The following is a 12955-nucleotide window of genomic DNA, read 5'->3' on the forward strand; positions in this document are numbered from 1 at the left end:
ACATAATACACAATATCCTTATGAGGTTGTTATTTATTGTATGAGGAGAGGGTGTCAATACAGATAAGCAAACAGGCAGTTCCAGTACAGTATGGCGGGTACTGATAGGAAAGACAGAAAAACTGTCTTGGTTAAAAGGTCATTGATGACATCAAAAATGAATTACAACTACAAGAATAAAGACTTTGGGAAAAATAGATGTATGCTAGATTGTGGGAAATTGAGGGGTAAGTAGAGGAGGTACACTGTAACTGAATTCTGGGAATTTGGCAGTGAAAATGAAAATATAACCGTTTCAGAAGAAGAGGGTAGCCAGAGCCTTGATTATTTTTCTGTCCTTCCTGTCATCAATAAGCTGGACTAGTAGAGTATCAGCAACTGCGACATGAGAGGGGAAATGAGTGGGATGTAGGACATGCTGAGCTTTGAATGCATTTTAGTAATGAAGATCCTCACAATAAATGGATGTGATTTGCTTAGTAATAGAGGGAAGTAAAATCATATGAAAATGTGGAAGGGTGAAATTATAAGTTTGAAGAACTTGGAAACTACTTAAAACAAGCTTAGCGTGAGTAGGGAGGAAAGAGAGAGTGCTGTCAAAAGGCAGTCAAGGCCCAGTTGAGGTTCAGAGCATGAATTTGTAATGGACACAGTGTTTCTACATGGTTCACTCACAGAGCTCTACTGTCCAGAAGTACAGTGAGGTTATCCGTAAAGACCTGGATCATCTGGTTCTTACCGTTTTTTTATTTTTGCATAATATAATGAAAGATGCATGCAACTTTTCATTGCCATTTTGTTTCAACTATTCATTTCAGTGATCTTTTCTCTTCTTGCATGATAATGAGAATTGCCCTTTTCCACCTCCTTTACCTATCATTTTCTTCTTCCTACATTTTTCACAGCATGCTATTTCTGTGAGATGTCCCAGCAAGCAGGCCAAGCGTCATACTGACTTCACAGAAGAACAGGCTGAGCTGACACCTGTAAGTTCTATAAACATATCCATGGTAGGAATACATTCTTTAGAACTTTTGATGATGAAACCCTGTCATATACCTCAATTTCTCAGTTAGAAGTTAAATCAAACTTTACAATAAATGAGCAAAAGCAAATGAGCAACTTTATGATATGATACCTTTGAATATTAATACTCATGGTAAGACAATATAGGTTGTAGCATGTCTAATATAGAGAAGTTCTGTATTGGAACATGAAACGCTATGCTTTATTTTTTATTCTGAAGCTAAAACCTTTGTAAACTTCTTAAGATATTAACAAATTTGGCTGTTTTTCAGAATGGGGATATCAAGTAGTATGATTCTGTTGCACTGATGCTTACCTGTAAACCTACTTTCTTTTTTTATCAAAAATGTATCCCCTGGTCAGCATATGTGTGAGAGCTGCACTGTTCTGTGTGGTAGCCACATATGGCTACTAAGCACTTGAGATGTGCTATAAAGATAAAATACACACTGGACTTCAAAGATCTGGTATTAAAAAGGAATGTAAAATACCTCTGATTTTTTTGTATTGATTACTTACTGAAAATATAACATTGTGGATATTTTCAGTTAAATAAAAGATAGGTTAATTTGCCTTTTTCTTTTTAAAAAATGTCATTACTAGAACATTTTAACTACATTTGTAGCTCATATTATTTTTCCATTGATCAGCACTAAATAGGGAAAAACACTTCTCCAACCTCACCTTCCACCCCTACCCTATACTTAAAAGCATCAAATACACTGCAATATTTGCATTGTCATCTACTTGTTTCTTCCACCCAAGCGGCAGTTTTCAATTCTTTTGGTCCCAGTGCCTCCATTTTATAACTAATAATTCATAACACTATTTTTACTATCCCAAATGAAATTGATAGATAATGCAACTTACATACCTATTTTTAATGAATTTAATGTCCTCATACCTAGTATGAAGGAGAAATAAAAATAATTTATAGTACAATAATATATCTTATTTTAGTTTTTAAATTATTTTTACAGGAATAAGATAGCAGAAATGTAGAGTGAACCCAGAATTAAGACATGTTATAGTAGATAACAGCAGACACACAAACCACTATATGGTAATAGGAAACAGGAAATAACCTTAACTGTAGCGATAACGTGCTGAGACAGTTTATAGATGGTCAAAGAAAAGAAAATGGGAAAGTACGAAATTCTTGCAAATGAGCTGAGTCTTATATAATGATAAAATCATTCCCTGCCTTATAACGTTGGGGTGCAGTAGTGATAAAATGATTTCAGTATTTGATTTTTTTATAATTTAAATTTCTCATTGTGCTATATTTTAAATAAGATAGAATGATATGAAATATTTTTAAACAATCTTTATTGAAGCCTAGTGAAATTCCATCATAGTTGTCTTTTCATTGATACTCTAATAATTAGTTGTTAATGCTGTTAAAAGGAATTTCAAATCTTTGTTGTCATTTACTTGCACGTAACAGAGTGCAGTCTGTTACGGCCAGTTTTGGTTTTGGCAGCCCTTACGTCAGTCTAGCTCCATTGATTAAATGATTTTCTAACATAACGGATAACTCTTCATAAATTTTGAAGAAAAGAAAGTTCTAGCTTCCCTCAATTTATTTTACATGGTAAATAACATTCCTGGAAGATTCATTGAGTATTAAAATTATACATAAATGCTTTGTATGTAAAATGGAATTAGGTTCTAATCTTAGATTGTTATAAATAGGGTTAGCAATCTGTATGATTTTCATATAAGGACATTAAAAATTCATCTGTGATGTGGAACTTTTGTTATTATGTGATATTATTCCATGTTTACAGGACATCTAGCATTTCTGACTTCCCTCCCAATAAGTATCAGTAACTCCCTCTTCCTTTTTATTGTGACACAGCACAAAATATCCCGTGTTTTCCCAGGATGCCTCCTTGAGGGCAGCACCACCCCTGTTGAGAAACCCTGGTATCTCTGCTCTGTCTCTACCCCTCACTCCACTCCCACCTGCTCCTTACCTATCCTCCAGGACTCTTAAGTTTTTTCAGAAATACTTTACTGAGCCCTTAATTTTGAATTAGGTAGTCACCTCCTACTTGCTTCCATATCATTTAACACTGTATTATAATTGCCTGTTTTCTTCCTATTAGACTCTAAACTTTGCGAGAAATACCTGTCTTGGTCACCTTTGCATCTTCACAGTGCCTGGCATGGTTGCAGGCTCAAAGTTGAATAAAGGAAAGAAAGGGAAAAAGAAGAGGAAGAAAATGGGCTAATAAACCAGTAAAATGGATTAAAATAATAAGCCACTGACTGTGTTCTTAGTAGTGAATGAAGGAAAATACTAAAGGGTTCCATTTAAATAAACCTCTGTGCATTGTTTTTACCAGTAACATGTACCAAGACTGAAGGCTGATTTACTGACATGCCCAAACCACTCTCACTTTTCTAAGTCCTCCAATTGCACACCACTCTTCTCACACCTCTTCCATCTTTCTCTAGTAACCAGCTCTCCTGCCACCCACACCCGCTTTCTGGGGAACTCCAGAGCATTGTAGGACTGGCTTCAGTAGGGGAACTTAGATAAAGTAAGGCATTTATTGAAGACAGGAATCTGCTGCTTCTGATTCCTAGATTTTCAGGGGGTGGAAGGATTCTGCTACAAATACTTGTAGCTTAGATAAAGGGAACATGCAGACATGGCCTTCCTCCCTGCTAGTGATTAACCAGTGACTAGCTATATATGACTGTCTCAAACACAAAGTAATTTATGATCGTGCCTACCTATTGTTTGTGGTCTCATTTTTTTAGATGTGGCATATTTTGGAGTTACCAACTGTAATGACTCTTATCACCTTTTTATTTTAAGATATTTAAACCTTGTAAAATTTTTAAGTGGATAGCTTCTACGTTAAAGTCTTCAAATACTATTCAAGTTTAAACTTGCATTTAAGGTCTGAAATTACATTTACCAAGTAATAATTTGATAGGCTGAAACAGGTTAATTTTTAAAATTTTGAAATAGGATTTTCTAAAGATTGATGCTTTACTCATTTTAAGAATCTTTTTCTGAGAAAGTAACCTTCATGAGTAAAATAATTAGGAGAAATTTTTCAATAAATATTTTGTGTTTTACATAATTATCTAAAGATTTTTTTTTTCCTCATTACATGTGAATAGCAAAAAGTGAATGGGAGTAAGAGCAATGAAAGTTATAGTTGCCCTGGCCAGTGTGGCTCATTGGGTTGAGTGCCGGCCTATGAACTGAAAGGTTGCCAGTTCAATTCCAAGTTAGGGCACATGCCTAAGTTATGGGCCAGGTCCCTGGTTGGGGGCATGTGAGAGGCAGCCAATTGATGTTTCTCTTGTACATTGATGTTTCTCTCTCTCTCTTTCTCCATTTTTCCCTCTCTCTAAATATAAACAAATAAATTTTTTTTAAAAGAATGTTATAGTTGCTCTTTTTAATTGTCATTCCCAGTTCTCTCCTTGGTCCTGATTGTTAGCCTCAAATTAAATTGAATTCTTGGAAATTTTGGCTTACCTAGTATCTTTATCTTCCAGAGAATTATACCATGTAGGTAAATGATGCTCTAGGTATAGTTGTCTCTGTTCTTGTTGTCTGACCTTGTTAGTGCTAGTCTTGATGAATATATCCAATATTTTTGAAGATTTTATTTATTTGTTTATTTTTAGAGAGGGAGAAGGGAAGGAGAAAGAGAGGGAGAGAACGACCTGGCCCACAACCTGGGCATGTGCCTGATGGGGAATTGAACCAGCGCCCCCTTGGTTCACAGGCTTGCACTCAATCCACTGAACTACACTAGCCAGGCCTATATCCAATATTTTTTAACCTTAGGTTTGTTTTTTTCCTCCCCCAGGAGTGGGTGAAAGGGGCAGGTGTGCTTGTAAGGTTCATCCTGAATTAAAACTAAAAGAAAAAAGAAAAACAAAACAAAACAGGCAATGAAATACCATATAGCAAACCTAATTTAACATGAGATATGAGTAAATATTAAGTTAATATTATTTTTTGTAACTACTTCTAATCTTGAAGTAGTGTGTTTTATTATCTATGACAAAAAACTTTATGAGAATGGTTGCTGCTCTAGTGTTTATTACATAAATTAAAAGAATTTCTCAAGAATAACTTGATATACACTTAGGTTTATAAAATATAACATTATACAGTACTTTCTATAACTCCACTTAGCTGTGCCATGTATTGTTTTAAATGGTGGTTAGTAAGTACATTGCATTAAAACTAATTTGGAATTTTCTAGGGCAGACAAGTCTGAATCACATAGATACCAAAACAGCTGTAATTTATAGTACATGAGTTTAAATGCGGTTATATAAACTTACATGTTACTAAGAAGTTATTAATGGGGAAAAGGACAGGGGCTATGTTATTCACAGTCATTTTAATGGAAATATCTTCATTGCTCAAATTAATTTAACCAATTTAAGGGAACAGCACTTCTTAATGTTTTATTCATATTCATTTGCTAAGATCCGTTACTGTGTAACACAGTCTATTAGTATTCAACTATGAGGAACTAATAAAATTTACTGAAAGTAGGTGATATTCATTAGACAAAATATGGACATGTTCCCTCTTAGTGTGGCTGTCATTGAATTGTTCAGGTATACTTGCAGAAGTTTTAGAAATGGTGTAGTCTTATTCTGTTTTCATAAAAATAAACTATTTAAAGCTGTACAGGTCTTTATGTAAGCTTTACAAAAGGAAGGAATGTATTTGTCACTGGTCTTCAACACCTGTTTATTTGTGCTGTGTACACAGTACTCACAAACACTGCCCTGGAAGACAAACTGGCTTTGTGATCTTTGCAGTGTGTGATCCATTTTCCCAGAGAGGAGGGATCAGCAGGAGTTTGTTAGGACACGCCTATTGGCGTAGATGGTGTCTGTGCTTTCCCCTCCTTTTCTTTTTTTTTTGTTTTCTTTCTTTTTTTTTTTTGTTTTCTTTTTAAAAGTTTTATTCTTTGGACCCATTTCAGTGAGTTTAGGGAAAAGATATGAGATTAATAATAGAGAATCATTCTTGCTATGTATTTTAAACACAACCTCTATTGACTTCTATTGCCTTTTTTTGTTTGTTTGTTTTTCTCTCTCTCTGCACAAGCACTCCTATCTGGACAGGGAAACCTCCCTTCTTCTGAGAAACATTGCAGGAAAACCTTCTCATTTGCTGACCAAGGTGATACTTCTTCTTTCCACCTGTATGTAAATATTTATTGCCTTGTAGGTAGAATATAATTTCTGGTTTTGATTGTGCTCTCAGACTTTTCAGACTGTGCTTTTTTATATCACCACATTTGTACTGAATAGAGGTATTTTTTTTTCTCTTACTGAAGGTAATTATTTACTGACTTTAAGGGCTATCAGAAAATATTGGGAGTAGAAAATACTTGCAGTAAATTTTCACTAGCTTTTAACTTTCATAAATACCTAACAGTCCTCCCGAGTATGTTGCACTTTTTCTAGCTTAACATTGTATTTCACTTTTAAAATCTAAAAGTCATTGCTTCAATTTTAGCTTTCATTACTAATGGTTATCCATGCTGTGAGTTGTTTTTAGCAGACTTTGTTTCCTAATTCTTGTTTATATTATCAACACCTCATTTATATAAACAAAATCTTACTCTACATTAGCTTCATCAGATTGGAAGAAAATGTTGAGTTTTAATTTCTCAGTTCTTCGCTTTCAGAATGGGCTGAATCACTCCACCCAGATTTTCATTGGGCTGGTATTTTACTTCAATTTTAAATCTTTTAGTCATTGTCTTCATTAACTAAGGATAACAGAATAAGGAAGCTGACAGAATAGTTTCTGCCTCTTTTTAAATCATGTTTTTATTTCATTATTTTATTTAAAAAATGTTAAATTCAAAAATGTCAGACTTGGTTTCTGAAGAATATGCATATTAATTATAGGTAATATCTCTAAGTTGTTATGATATCAGAAAGCTTTTAAAATTTTTTACTTCCTAACCGTATAAACTTGTGAAAGAAGATGTAAAGCTAAAATTAAAATTTCCATGAGAAGCAGCTCAAAGAAAAAAACCCAAGAGTCAACAGTGAAACCCCTTCTCTTGCTCTTTAAAGTAAATCTGGGAATGGGTTAGAAGTAACTTAAAGGTCAGGGAAATGTAGAAGTCTAAGCAGATAACAGACATGTATTTTATAGTCATAGCAAAGTTCTTTCCTTTTCCTCAGCTCTTCTCTGTTTATTCTCTCTCTAGCTGGAGTTCACACTCAGCTTCAACTAACATCTCCATTCTATATCATATCTCGCTAGCTGAGAGCAACAAATTTCCAAATAGCCAACAGACATTTCTTGGGAGATGACCAGCACCTTGAATCTCACAGGTTTTTGGCTTCCAAACCCTTGGGTCTCACAATTTATATTCGTCTTTTTCTTTTGACATTTCTGTTTCTGTTCAAAATGTTGCTGTTCTCCCATTTGCCTGGATCTGAGCCTTCTACCATTCTTGGTGTACTGTGCTAGCTGCTGGCATATAACACTGTATAAAATGGCCATATATGCCCTCTTCCCCTGCCCTGTGCACTCCCACCCCCAGGAGATCACAGTCTACTTATGAAGATACATTTTAAAAGCACAAGCAAGCAGGTAGACAAATTCTAAATCATGTTAAGTGCTGTGAAGGAAGGCTACATTTCCTTTAGATGGTAAAATTAGAAAAGACCCCTCTGAGGGGGTAACATTTAATCTAAAGCTTGAAGGATGAAAAGACTCCATCTTGAGGGTGAAGAGAAGTGGTCCATGTAGATAGGACCAGAGAGAACAGAGCCTGGCGTGTTTAAGAAGCAGAAAAAAGGATCTGTTGCTGGAGCCACAATAGTTGAAAGAAGATATGAGTGTCTTGATTTGGATTTGGAGAGGTATGCAGGAGCCAAATCGTTCAAGGCATGCTAAGGAGATTTTCCCTCCCTACATATAGTGGGAAACTGTTGAATAAGAAATATTATGTGCCTCACAGCATTTACAACCCAATATGCCAGTGAACACAACAGTTTCTACCACAGGGAAAGTAGTTATTTGCAAGTTTTACATAAATGCAGTCAGTAACTTTTCATCTTCCTCTGCCCAAGAGATGGTGATACTTACTGCAGCATCAGAGCCATTCCCTACTCAGATCATATCTTCCCCTGTTACCCAAGGGATGGCATTGCTTGTGTATATAGTCAATGCCTGGCTATATACCACCCTGCTTACATACAGTAAGAATTAGAGCAGGAATGTGATTTGGTAGCATAGAACCTAAACATTTAGGGCAGGAAGGGGAATGGAATCAAGGATGAAGTGGCAGAACTTCCAAGATAACCTGAGCCACAGGAGCCTCTCAATATCATTGTTCCCTGTTCCAAAGCACCAGGCTGTTTTGAAGCTAAAAAGAACTTACACCTCTTGGATATCTCCTATGTGGCAGTCTGGTTCTCTCTACCCAGAGAACATGTGCCCAAGTTACTGACACACCTCTGACCTGCACTCTTTCAAACTAGGACATTGTAACACCCAGTAGTTAGTACACAGTAGTATGAATACAGCAGCACTGTACTTAGGCCAGGGCAACAAAAAGAGTGTGTGTGTTTGTTTTTCCCACCCACCAGTCCAGCTGTAACTAGGCCACTGTTAATGAAATAACTGTCCTGCATGGAGTTCTGAGCTGGGAGACAAAAATAGCGCCAACCAGTTTGTTCTAGGAGTGGCACTAGTGTCAGCACAGGACTATTTTGCCATCAGTGGGCAAAGGACATTGCTGATCCGGTGGCCTTTACTCTGGATACCATTCTAAAGACCTTCCTGACCTCCTGATCTGGTAATGCATATTTGTCACTCTTACCCTGCTTTATTTTATTTTTCCCCTGTAGGCCTTATTACTAACTGACTCATCACACATGTACTTTTGTTTGTTTGTTTTGTCTCTTATTAAATGTACACTTAAGAGCCAGAACTCTGGATGCTCTGCACTCAAACCCAAGCCTGCTCAGTCTCAGCAAACATCTGTCAAATGAAAGAACAGTCATTCAGTGACCATCAGAGTTTCAAGAAGTGCTGTCATGTTGACCACGATTATCCCTTGCTTCATGTTTGAGAAGCAGTTTTTAGTAACTGCTATCCCAAAAGTTGGTGTTACAATTCCTAGGACAAAAGGGACTGTCACATTGTAGTGGAAAGAGCAAGTAGTCACTTGGTAACTGCCTCTACAATCTTAGAAAGATTAGTCTTTCCGGGCCATAGTTAATCAGTACAATGGAAATAATAATAATAGCCTTACATTATGGAGAATTAAATGAGATACTGTGTATAGCATGCCAGTTAGTGTGCGACAAGTTTCAGGGTATTCAGTTAATGTTAGTTCTCCTCTCAGTGAGAGTCTGTCAATTTCATGATTTCTTTAAGGGAAATAAACTAATTATTACTATTATTATTTTGACTCTAAGCAGTTTTACTGAGTAGACCATTCATGAATATTAAACTGCTTATAACTCCCACGTTTTCTTTTAATTCTTTTAATTTACCTAACTTTTTTATTGTTGTAATCTGTGAAATAAACTAGATCCCAAAGAAACTAATTATTACTCTTTAGCCCCTTAATTTCAGTCGGATTTGTTCTGAACCCATAAAACCTCAATAATTTCTTAGTTGAAGGAATTCCCTAACTGTTTTTTAGCAACTGTAATTCTTTCTCTAAGTATTCTGATTTTTACACTGAAGACAATGTTCTAACACTTTGTAGCCACAGCATTGGCTTTCATTTAATCATAAGATCTTCACTGAGTTTTTGTCTTTTATGTAAATTTGAGAAGGCTTGGCATTTGATGATTATTGATAGCCACACAGGAGTTTTTCAGGTAGAAAATGGGTTGTCTCTTACTCTTTTAAGAGAAGGGGTAGGGGAGAGAGTTAAGTTGTTGTATGTTTGAGATATCTTTTACTTATATTTAGGATAGTTGTGGGACAAACAGCATGAAGAAAGGGGTAGTCCAAAGATAAGGGGCAGAAGACTTAAGACCTGAGTTTGTCAGCTTTACAAAAAAAAAGAGAACATGAGATGAATAAAGCTTTGTTCTTTGTATTAAACTTAGGCTGCAGACATTAAACATATATTTGCATTTCCTTTTAAATAAACAAACTATGAGATATCGTCTAAGTGTATAATCTACATCAGCAAAGACTTATTGATCTTTCCTATATTGCATTATACTCTTCTATAAACTTAAAAGTTTCTTCCTTTCCTAGATTGTTATGGTTAAAAAATATCAATCTGGCTTATATATATAGTAGATGAAAATCAAACTTTCTGAGGAAAAGCTTTTATTATCCACTGGAAGAATAAAATACTATGAATCTTGAAGTTTAGTATAAACATTTTATTTCCACTTTTGCTCCAGTGATGATACTGAGACACTGAAAGTTAGAGGTATCTTATCAGTGGTTTCATTAAAAAGCTCCTCGCAAGCATACCCTTGTTAATAAACTGGAGAAGAATGAAAAATTGCCAAGGTCGAAATAAAGCACATAGCTCTGAAATTTGATACAGTTTTAACATAGACCAATTTATGTAAAGAGTAGTATTTTAAGCAAATGGGAAAGTTGCTGACTTTGGATGTTAAAAGAGCCCCACCTCACTGCTTTGCCTAAAAATGGTTTCTTATTGATGACTAGGAAATCTGATTGGTTTAACATATGTTCATTGGTTGCATGCATAGCTTGTTGTTTTGTTTTTTTTAACTGAATTTATTGGGACCTCTTGTTTAAATCTTTCTTCCACTGTGTCAGCTTTTTTCCTGTTAGCCTGTGGAGCAGAAGCTGATGTGGGGGTGTAAGCTAATCTTATAATTGACAGACTTCTTATGTCCTTCAAAAGATAGCACTGATTGTGTTCTCAATAATATACTAAAATGAAGAGTTATGAAAATAAATTTTCATAATAAAATTTATAACCAATATCAGGTGTAATATTTAAATTCTTATATTCCTTTTTTCAATAGACTTTATATCTTTAGCAGTTTTAGGTTCACAGTAGAATTAAAGGAAAGTAAATAGATGTCCTGTATATCATCTACCTCCATGCATGGCCTCTATTGTCACCATCCCCCACCAGAATGGTACATTTGCTACAATTGATGAGTCTATATTAACACATCATTATCACCCAGAGTCCATAGTTTACATTATGGTGTTGTACATTCTATGAGTTTGGACAAATGTATGACAACATATATCTACCATTATAGTATCATACAGAAGAATTTCACTCCCACAAAAATCCTCTGTGCTCCACCTGTTCATCCCTCCCTCTCCCAACCCCTGACAGCCACTAATCCTTTTACTGTAGTCATGCTTTTGCCTTTTTCAGAATGTCATATAGATGGAATCATAGCCTTTTCAGATTGGCTTCTTTCACTTAGTAATGTGCTTTTAAGTTTCCTCCAAGTCTTTTCATAGTTTGATATGCTCATTTCTTTTTACAATAGCATTGACTAACACTTCGTTGTCTGGATTCAGTGCACTTTATCCATTCACCTACTAAAGGATGTTTTGACATTTTATAAATAAGGTTGCTATAAACATCTTTGTGCAGGTTTTGGGGAGAAGGTAAGTTTTCAGCTCATTTAGGTAGACATTAAGGAGCATGATTGCTGGGTTGTATCATAAGAACATGTTTAGTTTTATAAGAAAATACCAAACTGTCTTCCAAAGTTGCCTGTAACATTTTGCATTCCCAACAGCAATGAATGAAAGTTCCTGTTACTCTACAATCTCACTAGCATTTGGTGTTTTCAGTGTTTTAGATTCAGGCCCTCCTAATAGGTGTGTGGTAGTATCTCATTGTTTTAAATTGCAGTTCCCTAATGAGATACGATTTTTGAGCATTTTTTCATAGTCATTTGCCATCTGTGTATCATCTTTGGTGAGTTGTCTGTTAAGATCTTTTGCCCATTTTTAAATTGGGTTGTGCATTTTCTTGTTGGTTTTAACAGTTCTTTGTATAGTTCAGGTAAATCTTTTATCAGATGTCTGATAAATACTTTGCTTTTTTTTCTCTAGTCTGTGACTCGTCTGTCTTGTCATTCTCTTGAATATATTTTTTTCCTAAAAATGTTTTTTTGGCTTTGAGGGCATCTAAGTTTTTGTTTGTTTACTTTTCCATATTAATTAAACTATGAATTCAGTCTTTTAGAAGTTCATGTTTATATTCCAGATACACAAAGCATTGATTCTACATATCAGTTTTTCTTCATCAGATTTTGAGATTTAAATTGACAGTAATTTAGTTTTCTCATTTTATAACCTGCCTTAGAAAGAAAAAAAATTATGTTAAAATATACAGTCAACATATTTTATAATTCTGTTATTGTGTATTTGTATAAAGAGGGAATAGGATGGTGTAATCTTTTACTCAAATGAATATAATAGTCAGAATCGAGTCTTATCTTACTCCCCCCCATTGTTAAAATAAAGTTCTTTGTTCTTTGTCTAATTGGGTTTACAGATAGTATTTCCAGACTTGGTTATTATGTTAATTCCCTGGCTCCTTTCATTGAAAAGGATCAGATTTCTGACAAACAAGTCCACTGTCTTTCTGCACCACTCTTTTCTTCACTGTTCCACGGAGTTGTAAATACTAAGCTTGAAATGAAGGGAGACAGCCTAGAATGTGGAATGGAAAGGGAAACAATTTAGAAACAGGAATGCCAGCGAAATTTAGGAAAAGAGTAAATAACTTTATTAGTGAATTGAGTTTTGGGGTTTTTTTTGCCCTGAAAGCATTAGGTTTTTAATGAAGAAATAACACATGGATTGTGGTTTTTAATCAGAATCCAGAGCAGATAAGTGGCTGATACAATTACATTTTTCTTTTTTTTTTTTAAGTTTTATATTTAATAAAGAAATCTACAAGATGGCAATTTATAT

General features: G+C 35.0%; 1 protein-coding gene across 3 annotated transcripts in view; it reads left to right on the forward strand.

Moving 5' to 3' along the window:
- Positions 1-12955, forward strand: part of RAPH1 (Ras association (RalGDS/AF-6) and pleckstrin homology domains 1) — an 85832-nt gene that overhangs the window by 45439 nt on the left and 27438 nt on the right. For 2 of the 3 annotated variants that reach the window (XM_054585776.1, XM_054585775.1), the window contains 2 exons: positions 906-986; positions 6134-6208. The exons of the other annotated variant lie outside the window; for it this stretch is intronic. In XM_054585776.1, the coding sequence (XP_054441751.1) occupies positions 906-986; positions 6134-6208 (156 nt within the window). The remainder of the gene's footprint in view (positions 1-905; positions 987-6133; positions 6209-12955) is intronic. 3 annotated transcript variants of the gene reach the window in all.

Source organism: Pteronotus mesoamericanus, unplaced genomic scaffold (assembly GCF_021234165.1).
Source record: "Pteronotus mesoamericanus isolate MK-2021 breed Mesoamerican mustached bat unplaced genomic scaffold, CSHL_Meso_final contig_90, whole genome shotgun sequence".
NCBI classification, from domain to species: Eukaryota; Metazoa; Chordata; class Mammalia; order Chiroptera; family Mormoopidae; genus Pteronotus; species Pteronotus mesoamericanus.